General features: G+C 35.8%; 1 protein-coding gene across 1 annotated transcript in view; it reads right to left on the reverse strand.

Moving 5' to 3' along the window:
- LOC150077126 (inositol-tetrakisphosphate 1-kinase-like) overlaps positions 1 to 23,008 on the reverse strand; it is a 126,880-nt gene extending 103,872 nt beyond the window's left edge. The window contains exon 1 of the mRNA XM_090386919.1: positions 22,549 to 23,008. Coding sequence (XP_090243045.1) covers positions 22,549 to 22,655 — 107 coding nt within the window. The 5' untranslated portion in view covers positions 22,656 to 23,008. The remainder of the gene's footprint in view (positions 1 to 22,548) is intronic.
- Positions 23,009 to 23,249: the final 241 nt, after the last annotated feature.

Consider the following 23,249-nt stretch of genomic DNA (forward strand, 5'->3'; position numbering starts at 1 on the left):
ACTTCATACAGCATGTCCCACCCACTTTTTCTTACTATTGAATACACCATGAATTGTCAAACTAATAGAGCAAGCTTATCTGCGAAAAGACCTAAACCTCCCAAGGATTTCCTAATTCATTTCACAAATATACGTGGTCTCAATTCTAATCTCAACGATGTCCATTTTCACTTGCAGTCTGCCAAACCCCATGTACTTTTTCTGACAGAATCTCAGTTATCGATTGATTCAACTACTGCTCATCTCAGTTTCCCTAATTATTCACTGTATGATTCCTTTCACCTCAAAGGTGGTACTTGTGCATATGTCCATTCTGATATTCCGTCAGAGACTTGGCAATTTGGAATCTCCTCTCTTTGATCTTCTCTGGCTTAAAATCTCTCTACCTCATTGTGTCAAATTCATCTCTGGTCTCTACCGTTCTCCCAACTCCACTAATCACTTGGAGCTCTTTGACTTCCACTCCTTGCAACTTGACTTTCTCCAGTCCAACTTTCCTAACAGTGAAGTAATCTTCCTTGGTGATTTTAAATGTTCACAACTCCAGCTGGCTTCTGTTTTCTAGTCACACCGACCCAGCAGGTTGAGATGCTGAGGCTTTTGCAATTACTAATGACCTAGCACAGATTGTTCATTTACCTACAATGAATACCGGACAATCCTAATCATACAGCCAATACGCTTGATCTTTTTCTCACAAACAACCCTTCTAAGTACACAGTCGAAGTGAGAGGTCCTTTAGGCACTTCAGATCACAACTTGGTGATTGTCTCTTCTCCAATGGAACCTTTATCTCATGGCTATTCCCAACCTCGTGTTGTTTGACATTACAAGAATGCAAAATGGGATGACCTGCGAGACTTCTTTTCTTCTTTTCCTTGGTCGGATTACTGTTTCAAAACTTCTGATGTCAACGTTTGCTCAGGTCGTGTCGGTGAAATTATTCTTGGAGGAATGGAATCCTTTATCCCACACTCCACTTTAAAATCTCGTCCTTTATCTAAACCCTGGTTTTCCAATAAATGTGCTAAGGCTGTCCAAGAGAAAAATGTTGCATATCGTAATTGGCTTGTTTCTAATTCTTCAGTTTCATTTTCTGCCTACACCAAAACTCGCAACAATTGTAAAGCAGTTATTAATCAGCCTCCGTAGCCAAGTGGTCAGGAGCGGGAGTACAGTAGTACACGCTCCTTGAGTAGATCGGGGTTCAACCCCCTGACTGCTAAATACGGTCGATCTGCCAACCCGCACTGGACCAGCGTGGCAGATTATGGTCCATTTCCCTCAGCATGAATTGTTGAGGAGGCTTCCATCCTGCAGTGGGTTGATAATGGCTGCACTTTACTTTTTTACTTTTATTAATCAGTCCAAACTAGAGTTTGAACAGGCTAAGAGTAGAAAACTTGCTTCTTGCCCTAATGGTAGCCGAGCATTCTAGTCTCTTGCCAAAGCTATTGGCCGCAACTTTTGCCCATCTCTGCTCCCACCTCTGTCCAAACCAGATGGTTCTGTTGTCACTTCTGCCAAGGATAAAGCTGACCTGCTAGCATCCCATTTTTCTTCCAGCTCATGTATTAATGATCTTGGTAAAACACCTCCCACCGTTCCCAACACGCTCCATTCAATGCCTCCAGTGGTCTTCTGTCAAAAGGATATCAGAAGGATTTTGATGAATCTTGGGATAATGATGAATCTTGAATCTTGGGATGATGCTAAGAAAGCTCCAGGTCCTGATGTTATTTCTCCACTTGTTCTCAAAACCTGTGCTCCTGAACTTACTCCTATTCTTTGCCGCCTTTTTTCACTTTCTTATTTCAAAGGTGTTTTTCCTTCTGCTTGGAAATTTGCTCATATCCAGCCAGTTCCTAAAAAGGGTGACAAATCCCTCCCATCCAATTATCGTCCCATTGCAATTACTTCTACTCTTTCTAAAGTAATGGAGAAATCAATTAACCGCCAACTCTTAAACTACCTAGAAACCTTCCGTCTGATCAACGATCACCAGTATGGATTCCGTCAGTGTCGATCCACTGGTGATATTCTGGCTTATGTTACCCATTTATGGACTAATTCAATGGAAAGGTTCGGTGAAACACAAGTAGTTGCTCTTGACATCTCAAAGGCTTTTGATCGTGTTTGGCATAAAGGTCTTCTAAACAAGCTTCCATCTTATGGTTTGCCAACTGTTTTTAGTAATTGGTTATCCAGTTTTCTCTCTGATCGCTCACTGAGGGTGATGGTAGATGGCTCTGTCTTCAAACTTCTCCACTAATGCCGGTGTCCCCCAAGGCTCAGTTCTTTCCCCCACTCTTTTCCTCTTGTATATCAATGACCTTCTTCCATTGACTGGAAATCCTATCCATAGTTTTGCCGATGATAGCACATTGCATTCAACTTTTCATTTTGAAAAACCTTGTCCTGCTCAATCAGCTTCAACTTCTCGAAAATCTGCTACCAATTCCTTAAATGCCGATCCTCAGGTAATTCTCCAGTGGGGCAAAGACAACTTAATTGATTTCAACCCTTCTAAAACTCAGTCTTGTCTTATATCTCGCAAAAAGGATTCTTCTGCTCCTATGCTTATCTTTAGTGACACTCTGATTTCTAGGCAAAATGATATATATCTCTTTTGGGGATTACCTGACTTCTAATCTCTCTTGGCACAAGCACATTACAAATATTGCTTCCTCTACATCTAAAAAACTTGGTTTTCTCTTTTGCTCTCAGCGGTACTTTTCTTCCAAACAGCTGCTCACTCTGTATAAATCGCAAATCCGCCCTGCCATGGAATATTGTTCCCACATCTGGGGTGGTGCCCCCAAAACCTCTCTCAGGCTTCTTGATTCCATTCAGAAGAGGGCAGTTAGGTTAATTAATGATTCATCTCTAACAGAGTCTCTCCACTCACTTTCTCATAGACACACTGTTTCTGCTGCATGCCTCTTCTACAGATACTTCCATGGGCACTGTTCTTCTGAATTGGCTTCTATAATTCCCGCTCTCTTTCAAAACAGTCCGAACACGTGCCGCCACCAGCCAACATCCATTTACTGTCCAACTTCAAACCCACAGAACCAACTTTTCATCTTCCTCATTTATTCATTCAACTGCCGTTTTCTGGAACAACCTTCCTTCATATGTATTTCCTGAAAATTACAATCTACAGAAGTTCAAGTCCAATGTCAACAAATATCTTCTTTTGTCTTCTCAACCTCCAACCCAAGCAAGGTACTAAGTACTATAGGTTCTAATACCTCTCGTGTTTGAGGTCCACATAAAAAAAAAAAAAAAAACTGAAATGTCAATGATTGCCAAAGAATATAATATTTTTGAGGTTCAATACTGACCATCCTCCATGATCGCCTGTCCATACCAAAGGGCAATTCTCACTGTGTTCCAAGAATGCTCACATCTCTTCTCAAACAGTGCAAGGTTTGTGAGAAAAATTTCATGAAAAAATTTTTTCCAACCATATGAGATGTAATTCTTAAAGGAAACCTTTGCAAATCCACAACAATGATGAAATGCAATTCATCACTGGGAATCCAGAAACAAGACTGGAGTCCATGCAATGAAAATACCATGGGTTACTACTGCCCCTCCCCCCAGCACAATGACCTCAATTCCTGCTGAGAAGACCACAGTCACTGTTTCTTGGAATGTGAAAGTAATTCTTTTCGTTCTGAGAAAGAGAGATTAGGCTGTTCTCCAAATTTAAGGAGCCACAATGGAACAGAAATTGACATGCAGTCTTGTTTTTTCATGACAATACTGTACTCCTATATATATATATATATACCTACCCCATAAAACAATTTCTGCTTTGAGAGATTCCAGATCCTAGGTTAAATCCACTGCCTTACAGTCCAGATCTTGCCCCAGTGATTATTTCCTCTACAGAAATCTGAAGAAACACCTACAGCAACTTAAAGCTTCCTTGACAAACTCAAAAAAGTTGCAAATGGATTTTTCAGGAACTAGACTTTCTCAGGTATTTCCCCTTAGCTCTCAAAATGAAGTACGCACACGCACTGAACTCATGTGGAGATATATATATAAATAATAATAATAATAATAATAATTTGATATATATATACACACACACACACACTAGAGCACCAAAAATCAAAACACTAATAATCCGAACAAGCCAGCATTTATTTTTTATGCTGGTGCCATAAAATAATTACAGTAAGCGCCAGTTATTGTGATCACATTTGCAAATTGAATTTTGATTCTATTAAACAGCAATTCTAATAAGCGAAAATCAGAGCAATATTATCCAGAGGCTATATAAACAAAGATATAAAGAACAATTTTACACTTGTATTACCTTACCAATTAACAAAATTAAATGATACATGAAAATCGACAAACAAACTGAATGCTGAATCGAAAAACGATTAACAAACTGAATGCTGTCCAACTAAACTAGTCTTGCTGAAAAGAGAGAGATCTGGCAGCAAAGAAACAAAAGTTCGAAAATGGTACAGCAAAAAATAAGTAATTATTTTTGTTAAAAGTCTATACACACAGTGTTCTCCCCAGAAAACTTTGCCAGCCGGGTTGCATTATGAAGTAGCCAGATGGGAAAGTGTAATACTTTGCAATATTATAAAATTTTCTGTTATTTATAAATGTGACTTAAGCAATCGAGAGCAAAAATTAATTGCATAATTTAACATTATATGGTCCTGTCACATTGACCTCGATCGGATCCCATAGTATGTTTGAATTAATATTTATCAAGATCAGTGAGCATTACCATTTAGTACTACGAGAATCGCTTAAATTTTAGCTGGGCAGTCAGTTAAATTCACTGGGGGTGCACCCATTTGTTAGGTCCTGGTGAGAACACTGACATATGTGTCACTGTGGCTGAAAGTTCCATTTTTTTTACCTATGAATAAGAATATGCAAATACAAATTAGTGTTTTTATTTATAAACTTACTAAACCCTTGTTGTTGTTTTTTTGTGTCTCCGGAACAGTATTTTTGAAAAGTTTAAAAATCGGAAGCCCAAACTACCCACAGTCTCAATTATCAATGCTCTACAGTACATGGCGCCTCCGTAGCCAGGTGGGCAGGAGCAGCAGTGCGTAGCACACGCTTCTTGATTTAGACCGGGGTTCGAGCCCGGTCTAAATCAAGAAGTGATTTGAGACCACCAAATACGGAGGATGCGGAAAGGTCAGGGAATGACCACCGCATATCCCCGGAGCAATATGGCCTTAGTTGCTAATGCTCCTAAAAACCAAATAACAACAACAGCTCTACAGCACTGGTAGATGCAGAGGTTCACTCTGACTCATCTATTGAAGCATTACAATCAACAATGCTTAATAATAAAAACACTTAATAAAACCATGGCATTGAGGGCAATCATGCAGCCATAGACATAAACAGTAAAAAAAAAAAAAAAAAAAAAACTGCAATAAAAATATGATGGCATGCTTTTACTTAATTAAAAGCACTTCATTGGGCTCAATAAAAGAAGCAAAGGATGTATGGGCAATTCACAAGTGTTGTTCTAATAAGAAATGAATAACCAGACCAATCAGTCTGAATTCAAAAGGGGGGGGGGAAATAACAGAGATGATGTAATCCAGGGAATATCTAGATAGAAATGTATTTTCAAGAGAAAACAGCATGGTTTTATGGAGAAAAAAAAAAAAAAACTGGTTTTGCTAGCCTGATAAACTATTATGAGAGTATCAATCGTGAGTTATATGGAGGAAATAACCTGCATATTGTTTATGCAAACTTTAGTAAAGCATGCAAATTGATACTGCACAAGACACTATTATATAAGATGGAGCATATGGAATCACAGACAAGATCTTTAGATGAATCATGAGATGGCTACACAACAGGATGCAAGGGCTTTTATTAATGGTTACTTGTCAGAATAGGCTAGCATAAGGAGTCCTTTAGGGATCCAGTAGACTTCTATTTGCTTCTCTTAAATGACACTGAAAAAGGAATACGGAGCATGGTGTCAAAATTTACAGATGATGTGAAGTTTATAAAGTTCTTCAAGAACTTTATAAGCTTCAGGGAAGATCAGATAAGTGAAAGCTGTGTTTTAATACCATAAAATGAAAGGTGATACTTACAATGGATAATATTAACAGCACTTTGGTAATAACTCCAAAATAATTTTTGCATTTGGAAGAGATTAATTAAAAACAGTAGAAGAAAGAGGTTTGAGGATTACAATTTAGGAAAATATGAAGCTTTCATGAAATGCACACAGATGGCAAGGAGAGCTCTGGTGTTCTGACAATATTTTGAACACGTGCTCTCTACAAGCATCCAAAAAATTTCCAGGATACTATGGGTCACTCTCCTTGCTAGTGTATGCACTGCATAGAAATCACAGTTGTTCCAATTATGGAAGAACTGTGATTGACAACAATTGTGAAACCTGCTTGGAATATTGTGTACAAGTATGGACACAGTGTTCAAAGAAAGGCAATCTGCCCTATTAAGGTTGGCAAAGATGTCTAAACATCTTTGTCAATGGGTAAAAGTTATGGACCAGACTAAATTTTGTTTTAGTCAGAGTTGTTAATCACTGGAATCAGTTGCTTGAATGGCTAGTTGAGGCAACTTGGGGAAATTTAAAGGCCAGCTATAAGAGTAGGGACACATGGGTAATGTTTTTATTTTATTTTTATTTATTTTTTTTTTGCAGTAAAAGCCTATCTTTCATGCACTATATAGACATTACTAATATTAAAAATAACTTATTTTGTAAACATACTTTCCTGATATCATGTTAACAATACTGGTTAACCATATCTGATTGTACCACTTAACCTAATTTGATCAACTATGTAATGACTGTCATCACAGAAATTAGTTTGCTTAACTCAGGTGTTGTAAAATATATTCAAACCTTTTAAAAATTAAATTTAGAAGAAATATTAAGAAAATATTTGGTGAGGAAAAGATAGTTTCAGGAAAGGTGGTGCCCGTGTATGTACTTATTTCACACTTAAACTTCTAACAGAGAGAAAAAAAATTGGACAATTTAATCTATAAACCGATCTAAGTTTCGTAGATTATAATAGAGCCTTCTGATAAGACAATTAATAAAAAAATTCTAAAGTTAATATATATATATATAATATACAAACAATTAATGCCATTTATAATACATGCACATATATAAAAACAAGAAAATCTACATCAAAATCAATTTCTACTCCTCTAATTATTAAACCTATGAATTCTAAGGTGAACATGACACACACACACACAGTTTGAGAACTGAACTAATAATTGGAAAATGAAGCTTACCCCTATTCATATGAATCTCCTTCAAAGTAATCTTAATACTATATACACACCAACTCCAATGCCTCTGCAATTTCTGGAAAGATAGGCTTCTTTTGAAATTGATAGTAGTTCCTGTGTTATATTCTGAATAATTTTCTCAGTCATTGCAAATCTTTTACTTTTCAAGAAGCCTTATTGAGAGAAGGGGAAAAAGAAATTATAGGGAGCTAAACTGTATGGTGGGTGAGAGACCAGAGTATTGGAATGCTACACAAATTCTTGAATAAAGAGCACCAGATGTGCAGGGACATTGTCATAATGCAAGCACCAATTTCCTGAAGCCCACTTTTCTTCAAGCAGCATTGCACAATCACTACAAAACTGTTTTGCATTATTCTTGGTTCACTATTTGAGCATGTGGGACGAATTCATAATGAACATTACAATACCCTACGGATGAAAAAATATGATAAGCACAATCTTCACATTTGATAAAGACTGTCTCCCTTTTTGTACCTCAGAGAAGACAGTCTTCCACTGAGAGGTGTGGTTCTTTGTTTCCAAGCCACATACCAATGATTCATCAGTAGCAATGATGAAAGAAAAGTGTAGACGAGTAGCAAGAGCATGTCTAAAATCCTAACATGCAAGGACATCGCACTCTATATGAGGCAAATATAGCAGAACCACATTGCATTCCCACATCTTGTGTTAAATTGATTGACATATCACCATAAGAAATACCAATTTCACTAACAAATTCACAAACAGTTAAGTCTAATCAATCCTGATGAGATCGTGAACATGAGTGACTGAACCACTGGATTTTGAAGCTGAAGGGTAGCCAAAGCAAGAATCATCTTCAATGGATAGGGTGCCCTCTACAATCTTCTGAACAACTGAAGAGTCTTCAAATGAGTAGTAGCATGTAATATATTTCAGTGTAGTAAAACTGTCATTCATTTTGGTAAGTATGCATACTGACAACATTTTTTAAATAATGAATACCTTGTTGTGGTATAATACTATAATTACATATAGTAAAAATTTAATTTATTGGAGTTCTATTTCTATGTATAGATTTCAATTATATATATATATATATATATATATATATATATATATATATATATATATATATATATATATATATATATATAAAAAATAAAACATTATAGGTTATATTAATTTTTATATATTTTTCAGAAAATTGCTGTTTTTTAAATATTATTTTGGGCTAATTTATCCCTTTGAGATGGAAAAGTAGTACTTGACTGGTTTTAAGAGAAAATTAACTGCAGCTGCTGAAGTTATTACAAGCAAAGATAATGAGTTTATGTAGTGGAAGCAGAGAAAGAGAAAGTAAGAAGTCTAAATTCAGAAAAATATGATTCAACATATGTCATTTGGATTTACAAGGATTACTGTTAATGGAGTAGAAAGATCAGTGTTTACTTTGCACAAAAATTTTAGCTACAGATGGCATAAAACCAAATAAGTTGAAACGGCATCTTGAAACTATATATACAGAATACTTTTACAAGACAAGTGATTTTTTTCTGAGAAAATTAGATTCTTTTAATAAGCAAAGACAAATGCTTACAAAAACCCTGTCTGTGTCATCCAAAGCATAGAATTGAAAAATGTAAAGGCTCATTTCATAGGAGAAACATTGTATTACCTACAGCACTTGATATGATTGAAACTATGCTTGGTGAATCACTTACAAGGCAGCTTCAAATGGTTCCTCTTACAGACAATACAGTGGGAGGGAAGAACTGTAGATATATCCAAAGACCTTTGTGATCAATTAATTTATAAATTAAAAACAAAACTTGAGACTTTGCATTGCAAGTAGATGATGCAACCGATGTAGTGAAAGATTTGATTTGCATATATATGATATGTTGTAGAAAGTGATGTTAACGAAGACTTATTTTGAAAAACACAGTCACATTAATGGTAATTTTCAACATAATTGACAATTTTTTTTTTTGTAGAAATTGATATTAAGTGGGCGAACCATCTAGACCAGGCTGCAGTTATAATTCAGACAGCATTGGTTTGTTAATGGGGGGGGGGGGGGAGTCTTGACTGGCCAATTTGATTGCATACTATGATGTGGTCAGAAAGGAATTGGATGCAAAAAATAATTTTGATATTATATACTTGCATTTCAGGAAATGCTTTAGACACAGTTGCACATGAAGACTACTGTACAAACTGGAGCAGTATGGCATTAAAGGTAAGTTGCTGCTATGGATAAAGGGATCATTATTAGTGGGAGAAGCAGGTAATCAATGGAACTGCTCTTTGTGGACTAATGTTATTAGTGGAGTCCACTGTTGTTTTCTATATTTATAAATGATATTGATGAAGGTATATCAGGCTTAATGACCAAGTCTGCAGACAATACAAAGGTAGGAGGGTTGTTAATGACAGTATGCTACTGCAACAGGATCTTGAAAAGTTGGACAGATGAGCTGACAGGTATAAACTGAAGTTTAACATTGACAAATGCAAAGTACTTCATATGGTAGTGGTAACCCTAGAGTAATGTACCAACTGTGCAGTACTACACTCAGGGTAGTGAAGAAAGAAAAAGACCTGGGGGTAATTGTGCAGTCAGATATGAAGTTTTCTGAGCAGTGCAGATAGGCTGCCAGAGCAACTCGTGGGGTCTTTTCAATGATATACAGGAATTCTGCTAGCGGGGATAAGGATGTAGAGATGCTGGAAGAAGTATAAAGAAGAGCAACAAGATTGGTGAGGGGAACGAAGGAGGTGCTCTTACCAAGAAAGGATTCTTCTTCCAGTCACATAGCTCCCTGAGCTGTTGTGGCCACCAACAAATTCCTCCAACTGCATCGATCGTGTGCTATACGAGCAGCATTGCAAAGTGTCATGCCCAGAAGTTCACTGATACCATCCTTCCACCTAGTTGCAGATCTTCCTTTGCACCTCTTCCCCTTTCCTTCCATTATATTCTTCAACAGAAAATTTTCCCTTCTTACTATATGACCAAAAAAAACATGAGTTTTCAAGTGGCAACTAGAAAAATTAACGAATCAATGATTCTCAGCTTCGTCTTTAGGGGAAGCTCATGATCTCTCCATAATTTTATCAGATCAGCGACAAACGTTTTAGCAATTGCCTGTCGTCTCTTTACATCATTTGAGCAGTCACTATTTTTATTTATTCTCAACCCTAAGTAATCAAATTCATCAACTTCTTCGACATCTTGCCCATTAACCTTCACTTTACTGGAATCGAGATTATCACCATAATTTTAGTTTTACACACATTCAGAAACAATCCTTTTTTCTTACTTGCTTCACATACTCTCCTCAGAGTTTCTTTAAGGTGATCCTTAGAATTACAAATTAGCACAGTACCATCTGCATAACGAAGGTTGTTTATCTTCAGTCCTCCAATTTTGATGCCAGTCTCTAAATCTTCCAAAACTTCATGCATGATATCTTCGGCATAAAGATTAAAAAGGTGAGATAACAAAATACGGCCCTGCCACACCGTGAGGGGAACGAAAAAGTCCATGTTTCCCATGTTCATTCTCACAGTTCCATCCTGTTACAGTAGCTTAATCAGATAAATTATGTAGATTGGGAAACTCATAATAGTCATTGTTTCCTATAGTTTCTCATGTTGAACACAATCAAATGCTTTTGCATAATCTATAAAACACAAAATGACTGGAACATTGAATTCTTTGCATTTTTCAATAATCAGTCATAGGCTTAAGATCTGATCTCTGGTTCCTCTACCCCTTCTGAAACCTGCTTGCTCTTCAGGCATTTCTTCTTCAAGTTTCCTTGAGATTCTGTTTAGTATGATTTTAAGAAGAATCTTGCTAGCGTGAGAAATTAGGCTAATAGTCCTGTAATTTGAGCAAATTTTCAGATCTCCTTTTTTTTTGGCAAGGGGATGAAAATTGATTTCTTCTAATCTGATGGCCACCATCCCGTTTCCCAAATTTTTATAAATCATTTTATGAAAAAACTCTGCGCCCTACACACCTATAGCTGTAATCAATTCCGCTGGGATTTCATCAATTCTAGGTGACTTGCCATACGTTAGTTCTCCGATGGCTTTTTTGACTTCTTCCTTCAGTGGAACTGGTTCGTGATCACACTCTTGAAAAGGGGGGTGGCAGATCATTAATGCCAGCAGGTGCTCAGAAGAGCTGCTCACAGTATTCTTTCCACCTTCCTTTGATTATGTTCTCCTCTGTTAAAATTTCCCCTTTGGAGTCCTTAATTACATTAATTTTTGGTCGGAACTTTTGTCTTAAGGACTTAATTACATCATACATCTTTTTAGTGTTGCTACGTTTGTTGTGGTATTCGATTTCTTTAAGCTTTCGATTGATATAATCCTGTTTGTCCTGGCTTAAACAGCGCTTCATGACTTTGCTTAGTTCCTAATACTCTTCGTTTCCTTGTACACCCTGGGCTTTTGCAGTTCTCTGTTCAATAAGTTTAAAAGTGGCTTCTGTAATCCAAGGCTTCCTGATCTTTGACCTTTTCCTAATGTGTCTATTTGCTGAATCCTTAATGCTTTTTGTATTTTCCCACATTTCCTTAGGCAGTATATCGTCATCTAGTTCTAAAAGATGCTTGAAAACGATTGCCTGTTTCAAGCATATAATCGTTTGGAATATTTTCTACATCCAATCATCTAGGGAAAACCTTATTCATGATCTTTTTCAGCTTCAGCTTGAGAATGATGTGGAGTAGCTGATGATCACTGCCACAATCTGTTCCAGGAAATGTTTTTGCTGCGATTACGCTGGAATGCCACCTTTGCTGCATAAGGATACAATCAATCTGATTCCTTGTTTTATGATCAGATTTCCATGTGTAGAGCCTTCTTGGGTGCTGCTGAAAGCAGGTGTTACAAATGACAAGACTGTTCAGATGACAAAATTCAATTAAACTTTCACCTTGCTCATTTCTAGTGCCAAGACTGAACTTACCACATTCCTGACTAAAAGAAACTGTCTTGCCTACTTTTGCATTAAAATCACCCAGGAGTATCAAAACATCCTTTTTTGGGACCAGATCAAGAGCTAATTGGAGATTTTCATAATAAACGTCCATATCTTCACTTGTGGATGTTGATGTCGGTGCATATGTAACAAACTTTTTTTTTTTTTTTTTGATTTGGTAGTTGTTGGCGCATCGGCTTCTGTGGCCATATTGCACCTCCCAAGGTTTTTGCAGTACTTTGATCCAAGCCCGAGGCGGGAATCGAACCCGCGACCTTTGGGTTGCCGGGCAGGTACTTTACCCACTCAGTTAGCCCGGTTGGCTGTAACTAAAACTGTGAGATTTACTGGCTGGCTCTGAAGTCTAACCATCACTCTATTATTAATAGGATTGTATCCAAGAAGAGACCTTGAACATTCCTTATCCAAAATGACAGTGACGCCATATTCTTTTACTTGACTGCTTCCAGAAAAAACAACCAAAAACCCATTTCCAGTTTTGAAATGACTTGTCCTGTCCACATGACTTCGGTTGCTCCTAAAATGTTAATTTTATACTTATCCATTTCATTGATGACCATATCCATCTTGCCTTCTTTTAAACTTTTTACATTTCATGTGGCCACGTTTACCCTCTTCTTTCTTAAATTTAATTTTGCAGGGCACAGTGGCATCCGGGATCTGGTTAACAGCAGTTTTTGGAGTTGTTTTTGTTGTGGTCTCTGTGGCATCAGATAATGTGGTGGTATGCCATTGCCTACCACATAACCAATTTTGAAAGGGGCCAGTTTTAATCATAGGAAGAGTCATCACGCATCTCATGAAATGATTGGGAAGAGAAAGTTGACTACAGCAGAGCCCTGCTTATTGCAGAAAGGCTGATTACAGCTGGCTTTCGTCTGGTTTCCAGAGGTCTTCGTTTATATATATGTCAAATATAGAAAATATTGGGCTAAAGTCATCCAGCCTGTTAACAACAAAATTATTGTCTAACATTAATTATACTTATCCATTTATCGCATGAATTACCTTTTGACCGTGTTAAACAGGCAGATGATATCAGAAACTGATAGCCGGGTTAATTGTAGGGGGCATATTGAAAGGGTTAGCCCTCGATACAGTCCTTTTCAATGTGTCCTATTACCTATATAATTGACTTGATATATATATTATTATGTTTATTAATTGTTTTATTTTTACTTTTGCTTTGACTAATGACCATCCTTTACTAGGTTTGGCCTCGTGGACCAGTTATGGCTATTATAGGGTTAAGTAGCTACCAGCTTATCCTATATGAAATATATCTTACCTATTTATTTTTTACTAATTGTCCTTAAACTATACAAAATATAAAATTTTTTTTTTCCTCAGTATATTTGCACAATTAATTTTTATAACTTCAGTCAATGAATTTTTCATAAGCTGACACTGATTTCATACATTTTTAAATATTCGCTCCTATATTTCAAAATTTAAATTCCTTTCACTAGCGTTAAACCACTGCATAATCTTCAGTATTCTTCGAACGCGCTAACCGTTTTATTTTATTTTTAAAAGTTTTATTTTAGTCTTAGAGCCTAAATATTTACCATTCAGACAAAATATGTCTAATGAATCCTCTTTATCTCTTCTTCTTCCTTATGGTAAGATGTATTTTCAGTTTTAAGAAAGGCTTAAGTTCTGCAAATTGCAGCATCTGGAGATTAGGCACCTGCGAGGTGATCTGATCAAGGTGTATAAGGCCTTGAAATTGAATGGTTTGAGCAAGCTCAATGCTGATGAGATTCTTGCTCAGATTACACACCTGAGGGGGCATAAATTCAAATTGAGGAAAGACAGTTATAGAAAAGATGTGCAGAAATTTGCCTTTAGCTAGCAGGTGGTTATTTGCTGGAACAAACTTCCATCTGTCGTTGTGGAAGTTGATAGCTTAAAGAAAGTCAAGAAAGAACTAGACAAACTTTTTGAGCAAATGGATGGGTGAAATGGGAAGTTTTTTTGGCGATGCTGTATAAGCTTGCTTTCTTGCATCATATACTAATGTCATAAGTCTTAGGAAGAAAAACAGCATATTATTATTATTACTAGCCATATAGTGCAAGGAAGCCTGAGGCTTATGCTGCACCAGCTAAAAAAAAAAAAAATTTCCAAGTTACCCTGAGAGAGAGAGAGAGAGAAGTACAAGGGAATCACCAAGAAAGAGAAGAATGATGATATCCAGCTCAGGACCCCTGGGTGTGCCAAGCCTATACTCACCAGATGTGAGCCCCTGGGGTTCAGTATGAAATATTTGGGCTACACAGGCAAACAGCTTGAAACAACTGTATGATATAACGGCCAGAGAGAGAGCTGCAAGCCATGTCCCATCCAATTTGATAAACAAGTGAAATGCTTTGTTTGATGGATTTCTGTGATAAGCATAAACCAAAAAAAGTATTAAAATATGCACAAAGGCAATTTTTTTTTTTAAACAAGGACTTTGAATGGAGTAATACTATTTTCATTTTAGGTTATATCATAAAATTTTTCAAAGTTTATATGATATAACCATATAGGAAATTTGATAATTTAGTCAGGGATATAAATATTTTTTTCCACTGTAAAATTATGTTTTTTACTTGAATTAATAATATGGCAGTGGACCAAAGAAAGCAAAGAAAAATTATGCAAAAATCCAGGAAAACTTATCTTAGAGAAATTCAATTAAACAAGCCCTCTCTGCTGGTTAAAACTCTCCTGCAGAACATCAGAAGTCTTCGGAATAAAATTACCACTCTGGAAACAATAACCATGTCTAAATTCTACGATCTCATCCTACTCACTGAAATCTGGACATTGACTTAACAAGAATATTTTATTATTCCCTCTATCACCAGTTACAATGCTTCAGCTGCATCTAGAGCTACAAAAAAGGTGGAGGTTCCGCCATCTTCCAACTCTTTTGTGATAGTGTCAAAATCCAAATGCCCATCATTTAATTTGAGCAATCCACATCAGAACTAAACTAATAAAAAATTTTCTTATCATTTCTGTCTATATGCCACCTAAGTCCTCCATGGAAATATATTCGGAATTTTTAAATAGGGCTATCACTAAAATTTCAAAAAATAACTCCATTATTATTGGCAGAGACTAATTTACTGTCATCATTTGGTGATCTTTCCAACTTTGTAACATCTCAGTTTAAAATCTTAGGTTTAAAGCCTTTAATCTCATCACCCACCAGAGGAAACATAACACTCAACCAAATATTTTCTAACGCTACTATGTCCTCCGAACTCCCACTCAATTTTGTTTGTATCTGACCATGATCCAATTTCTAAACTGTCTTATAACATACCATCCCAGTCTGATAATAAGCCTGTCTATAAAAAGAGCTCTTTTAACCTCAAACATTTGAAACAGGACATTTGTTTAAATCATCTAAGCCTGTACCCCTGGGATAGTTTGGTTCAACTGTCCTACAGATTTGGCACACACTTTCTTCTCAACCTGGTTAGCCTTAATCTCAAAAATTGATTTGAGACCACAACTTGATTCCCTTTTCAAATTAAAACAAGTCTTTCGGGAACTTTAAAAAAAAATCAAACTCTCAAAATTGACTGTCTAAATTTCTTATCTCACCATAAACAATTTAACAAATTAAAGAGAAAAGAAATCCAACAATTCACATCAGCCAGGATTAAGAAAAATTCTTTGATAAATCCCAAAATATCCAACCCCTTACCATCAGATTTTAATTTCAACTGTTCATTGGAACACATAACTTGCTTCAAAAACAAAACAAATCCTTGCTCAGAATTTAATGAACGTATGCCATTTATCAACAATTTAAGCAATATTTCTGTGGGCAATTAAAAACCTTCCTTCTAAAGGCATCTTCTACAATAATATACCAATCTTCATGATCAAAATTGCTAGTGTCTACATTTTAGACCTTGTCTTATTCTTCAATCACACCATAAATAACTAACTTTTTCCCCTCTGAATGGGCTCATTACAAAATCTTCCCACTACCAAAATTCAAAAACATTAAAAGCAACAAGGGCATCAGGCCAATGTCAATTTCATCATCTGTCCTAAAACTTCTAGAAAGATCTATGCTACCAACAATTAGGAACCAATTCTTGCCAATACATAAAAATCAGACTCACTACGGAATTATTGGCAGGTCCACTTCAACCAATCTAACAATTAAGTCCCTTAACTCAAATCGACATAATTTACACTGACATCAGCTATGCGTTCGATACAGTCTCAAACTCTCTCCTGAATCTCCTCAAACAGTTTTACCTTATCACTGGAAATATTACATTTCTTTGCCAACCTCCTCAACAAAAAGGTTCTTGTAGCAAACTTCAATAATTAATCTTGTAATTTCTTAGGCGGATGGATGTAAAACATTGCCATCTCAGACTCAAGTCAATCAGCTATCTCTACACAAGTATCTGTACAACCCTGCAAGAATTCCCCTTGTACTTCAAATCTTTTAATCTCTCGCTCAACCCCTCAAAATCCAGTCACCTCCAAATTTCGCTTAGAAAGAACATCTTTCCGATAACCACCTTGCTTAATTCTCAAACCATTCCTATTGTATCAGACCATAAGGATCTGGGAATTTGACTGCAAATTCAAATTCTCTACTCATTTAAATTATGGTATTATATATAGTGCATAAGCTTGGACTATGTGAAAAAAAAAATTTAAGGAAAAAACTTACTCTGAAATCAGTTTGTATGTTAAACCACAGTTTATAGATTATATGTTAATTGAAAACAATCTCTGTTTTATATTATATTAACACTGACCTGATTATCCCCATAGGATGGAAATTGAAAATATCCAAAAGCAACAATACTGGAGTACAGATTCTCAGGATAGAAAAGAAAAGAAACCCAAAGGTGGGGAAAAGAATATATGGAGGAGTCTATAATATGCCACTAGGCCTATTACTTGAAAAAAAAAAAAAAAACAAGTATTATCTCTTTTTTTTAAGCAATAAAAATGGATACTACTATTTTACATATTGTTTTCTATTAATAAATTTCACCCAGACATTAAACAAAAATGTGTTTATAAATGAAGTCTCAGAGCAACTAAAAATAGGCCCTCAGTAAAGATAGCTTAGTAAAAGGCATCAATTTATAAATCTAGTTACACACCTTAATGAAATTAAGGTGTGTAATCCTTTATGAAATTACTTTCACCTACTAAATTTACCAAGAAATTCAATCCCAACTTCCAAATACTCAAGCTGCTGCAATGAATGCATTCTTCCCCATCAGGATTGTGGGGAAGAATCACAAAAAAGCTGAGCATATACCCAATATATTACTAAATTAATACTATTAATAAATTTTTAAAAAATAATACTATTAATAAATTTGATTTCTCTTATAGTCATTTCAGTCCAAATGAGAGTGTGACTGAGTCCTATCTCAACCCATCAACACATGCATGAAAACTTAATTTTAGCACACACATAGGAAAAAAAAATTACCCTACACAAAAATGTACTTACCATTAAGCTAGGAAGAAGGTTTTCAACCAGAAATCAGAATATAGTTATATATTGAGAGGTTTTTTTTTTTTTTTTTTTTTTTAAAGTACAGATAAATATGAAACAGTATGTAACAGGCACATACCTTTTGCATATACCAAGTTTAATAAAAATCTGTTCCAATAGTCAAATTTAAGATGTAGTCTGGGGGGGGGTCAACGTAACAGCCTTTTAAAATCATTTTCAAGCACTATCTCAGTTCTAATCTATTTTCCCTTACTATACTTATTGAAAAATATGTAAACATTAGTACACACATCACATGGGATAAATTTCACCCAGACATTAAACAAAAATGTGTTTATAAATGAAGTCTCAGAGCAACTAAAAATAGTCCCTCAGTAAACATAGCTTAGTATAAGGCATCATTTTAGGGCAGTGCAATACCAAGGCAAATCACAATATGAGATACAATTAAAATGATGCCAATTATCTACTTCAACAGTTCTTCCAGTCACATAGTTCCCTGAGGAGCTGTTGTGGCCACCAACAAAATCCTCCAACTGAATCAATCATGGGTTGAGCACGCTGAATTCTGATGGGATTCTTCCACTTGTTCAGATTACGAACCTAAGGGGACATAAATTCAAATTAAGGAAAGACAGATGTAGAATATGTGTGCAGAAATTTGCCTTTAGCCAGCAGGTGGTTAATTGCCAGAACAAACTTCCATCTGTTGTTGTGGAAGTTGATAGGTTAAATAAACTTAAGGAGGAACTGGACAAACATTTAGAGAGAATTGTTTTGTAAATTTTTTTTTGACTGATGCTGCATAAGCTCATACACTTGCTTTCTTGCATCACATGCCACTACTACTAAAGGCTATACAAGCAGCATCACAAAATGTCACGCCCAAAAGTTTGCCGATCCCATCCTTCCACCTAGTTGCAGGTCTTCCTTTAACAGCAGTTTCACTACAATTAAAACATGGTGGAATAGCACTAACCCATTCACTAGTGAATCTTATGCATAGTCTCATGCTTCACACAAAATAATCACCTTAGTTTATACTAATGCACATCATCAGGCATCTCTCATATTGTGGAGTTAAATTTCATAACTGGATTGCCACACCAGGATACCTACCCGACCACCGAGGAGAGCCCAACAAGACTTGAAATGGTGCTGTCTGGATGGTGGTATCCGCCAAGAATAAGTAATATTAATCTTCTCCATTGGTGAAGCATTACTTATTTGAGGTAGTGCTGTTGTTGTTATTCGGTTTAACGACACAAGGGCTACTAAGGCCAAATTGTGTCTGTTCATCGTTAATTCACAAAAAGCATATTGTTAGAAAAGTTAAATTGAGGTAGAGCAATACCGTGGCAACTCGCTATGAAAGTATTCACAATACGAGATACAATTAAAACGATGCCAATCTATTTCAGCAGTTCACTACAAACAAAACATGGTGCAATGGCTCTAACCCGTTCACTATTAAAATTCAACTGAATAACAATGTTAATTACTATTTCCCATAATCTACTTCATCTCCATGTTACACTGTAAAAAATTTAAAAAGTACTAGAGTAAACTGTGAAATGTGCCACTTCACAATCCAGAATTCTTTAACCAGATATTTTACGGGGGGGCGCCTCCGTAGCCAGGTGGGAAGGAGCAGCAGTGCATAGCACACGCTTCTTGATTAGACTGGAGTTCAAGCCTGTCACCACCAAATACGGAGGATGCGGAAAGGTCAGGGAATGACCACCGCATATCCCGGAGCAATATGGCCTTAGTTGCTAATGCTCCTAAAAACCAAATAACAAATATTTTACAAAAAGTTAAACATTTTTTTCATTTCCAACAATATCCAGAAATATTAATAAAGCAATCTTACACTCATCTCAACAATCACACTTCCATGCAAAACAGGATGGCATTTCTTTCTTTCTTTATGATTCTTGAAGTACTATCCTAACCTTTAAGTCTGTTTTTGTGGCCAGCAGGGTTTAAACTGCATAGATAATGCAACAGTCTTAATTCTCACAGAACAAACTTGCCTTTGAAGCAAGTTGTCCTGATATTACACTACTTTCAAACATATGCCTATACCAGAAGGTTAACTGGCCATTTGCTTAAAAAATGAGACAGCTAAAACAGCCTGTTACAGGACGAATCAGCAGACAGTTTCTAGTCCTTCAACAGATTCAGATGATCTTTCGAAAGATAACAGATTGTCTCTATTGGCAGTATGCATAACAATTGCAAAGAAGTTGTTCAATGTGAGCTGCCATGCGATATATGAAATCAGTGTTTCAAAAGTTGTGATAAAACTGGTTTTTTAGTGTTGTCACTAAAGGCTATCTGATAATGGAACAGTCCTGAAACAGGTTATCATGGCAGTCTCATTTTTTTTTTAAAACAAATGGCCAATTATTCTTTTAGCGAGGGCAGGAATCTGTCAGAAAATAGTTCAACACCTGAGTAACTTGTCATAAAAGCAAGTCTGTTCAGTTCTGAGAATTAAGGACATTGCATTATCAATGCAGTTTAAATCCTGCTGGCCACAGGTCCAGGTGAAAGGATAAGATTATCTTGCAAACATCTTAATTTCTCCAAGGCCATTTAGCTATGTTATAACTTTGAATTTCTTTTAGTGCCATCTCTTATTCACTAAACTTCATAAATTAGTGTAAACTTCTTGATAATTACAACTCTATAGCTGTTCATGCATTTGTGTGAGCTGGTGCTAGTTTTGCATTACTCAAGAACACCTGGGAAGGGGAGATAGAAAAATAACCAGTGTGGGTACAAATGGGAAGATGTACAAGTACTTTTCTATTATCCTCCTGCCAATAGTTACAATATCAAGACTCTAGAGGTGCAACCTTCATTCTAAGTAAATATATATATACACACACATATTGGTTAGGTTAGATTTACTTGCAACTTCCACTGACAGGAAGGATAATAGACAAGTACTAATGTATGCTTAAATCTATGGTTAATCTCTTCCCATAATTTTTGTTACCATTATGGCATATGGCTCATCAACTGCATGAATAAAGCAAGGATAAAAACAACAGATGGCTCACTTGGGCTTCCACTCTGTACTAATGCTATGGAAGAAAAGGGTTATTGTCTTACTGTCTGTTGTTTCCTCTGCTATAGTGGAGGCAAAAATGAAACTTAGTAACTTTTGTCAGTACATGCAGGAAACTGATGAATTTTTCCACAGTAAAATCAAAATGTCAACTAAATTGATAAAGATTGCATATATTTGTTTTAATATTGCTTAAAAATAGTTAATTTTTTCTTATTCTCCATTGTGAAAGTATTTATCTCTGAAACACATTCACTGATATTCTCTAATAGTATACTAAGCATGCATCCAAAACTAACATTACAATATATCAACCCCAGGGGCTCACACATCTGGTGAGTATGGGCTTGGCACACCCAGGGTCCTGAGCTGAATATCATCATTCTTCTCTTTCTTGATTTCCTTTTATTTCTCTCTCTCTCTCTTGGGGTAGTTCAGAAATTTTTTTTTTTTTTGGCTGGTGCAGCATAAGCCTCAGGCTTCCTTGTACCATACAGCTAATAATAATACACACATTTGCTGTATTTATGTTTATTGTTATGTATTTACATATAATAAATTGATCTCTAGTCTTTCAACAGATAGTTTATAGTCCATATTTTAGTTATAATTAATGTTTATAAATATAAATAAAAGTTGGGTTGAATATGTATTCAACCCAACTTATATAGTTAAATAAGTATTCATTGAAATGCATTTTTTTTTTTTTTTTTTTTTTTTAAATCTGCTCAACCTGGTAGTTGATTGGTTTTGAAAAAAAAATAATAAAATAATAAATAAAATAAATTTTAATGGAGCACCTCTAAATCCAAGGGTGCCAAATTTCGAGTTTACTGCATATTATCAATCTGCACTTCACTTGTCATATGACACTGTTCTGTTGTATATAAAAAACACATTTCATGGCCGCCCTGACATATTTCTATTTCTCACATCAAGTCTGAAACTTGAATTTCACTTTAATCATATTCTGTTGTACAATTTCCACTTATAACTGATAAAAATTACTTGGAACTGGAGTGCTTCAATAATGAAACAGGTCAGAAGATCGTTTTAATTTTTAATTTCCAATGACTACATTCTCTTAGTACAGGTGTTTTGCTTTACGAGCTGGGTAAATCTAAAGTCTGATAGCTCTGTACCTACCAGAAGTAGGAAATACAGAGGTGGTTTGTGTGTGTTTTATGATACAGCACAATATGCTGGACTGGGCAGCTAATGCTAATACTATTCCGACTGACACCAAAAACAAATAAAATTAAAACGCTGATTACTGCAACCCTATCTTTTCCTATATGGAGAAAATTACGGTACAACTTACCTCTCGTCTATTTTGCTTTCACCGGAAATACAACACTCGACTGCGTTACATAACAGCATAGTTCAACCATAATACTAAATCAAGCACGTCTTGGAAATGTTGTCTTTTGTGCAAAACCTTGGAATTTTACATGAACATTACCACTTCAAGTATTTTTATACTTGAAGAGATTGGGGTAAAAGTAACTTCGCATATCTGTACAGAAACAAAATATTGCTTGAAATCGATGGTCTTACCTTGCTATTCATATTGGAATTGAATATCAATCTTTTGAACACAATTATTTGATAACTTAAGAAAGTGACATCATAATATGGAGGAATTTAACTCACCGACATACGTTCGAAAATTCGTTTATATTAAACTTTCGGCTTTTCTTCTCACTCCACCAATATCCAACGCGCGGAAAACGTGTTGATAATTCCCCGTTTCGCTGCATGCTATCGCGTTGTTACTGTCAAACGAACGATAAAATCAAGTTGTAAAGAAAACTTTGTAATTAAAAGTTATAACTGGAGCAACGTGCAGCACAGGAGTATTAAATGAAGCCTTACACTTCAATATAATTCACTTCACTTCCGCCAAAAAGCATCAAGTACAGGAATTCACTCCCGAAGCTCATTTTCGACTCACCACATCTCGCTGATGCTTTCCACTCTTTACCCTAAATTTACAATTACGAAAACTTCCTGTCACATGACTGGAAGAACGCAGTACTACTGAAATAATGTGCCTCCCATAATAAACAAAATTTAACGCAATAAAATGAAAAAAGAATTCCTACTGCTAGATGGCGGGTTTTTCTGGGGGAAGGAGGAATTAAAATATTATAAAAATTTGTTTTCATTCTTTTAATTCAGTAGGTTACCAATGGGTTGTAATTTTCATCATGAAATTGCAATTGTGCTGCCCTCTTCATTTATATAAAGAAAATGCTGTGGAATGGTGCGAAGGCATCAATAATACATAGCCAAATCTGAATGAACAGAATATTAGCAAAGCGGCATCGTTTTAAGTTATATCTCATATTGTG

This window comes from Mastigoproctus giganteus, chromosome 12, assembly GCF_048544385.1.
Source record: "Mastigoproctus giganteus isolate SK-2022 chromosome 12, ASM4854438v1, whole genome shotgun sequence".
NCBI lineage: Eukaryota > Metazoa > Arthropoda > Arachnida > Uropygi > Thelyphonidae > Mastigoproctus > Mastigoproctus giganteus.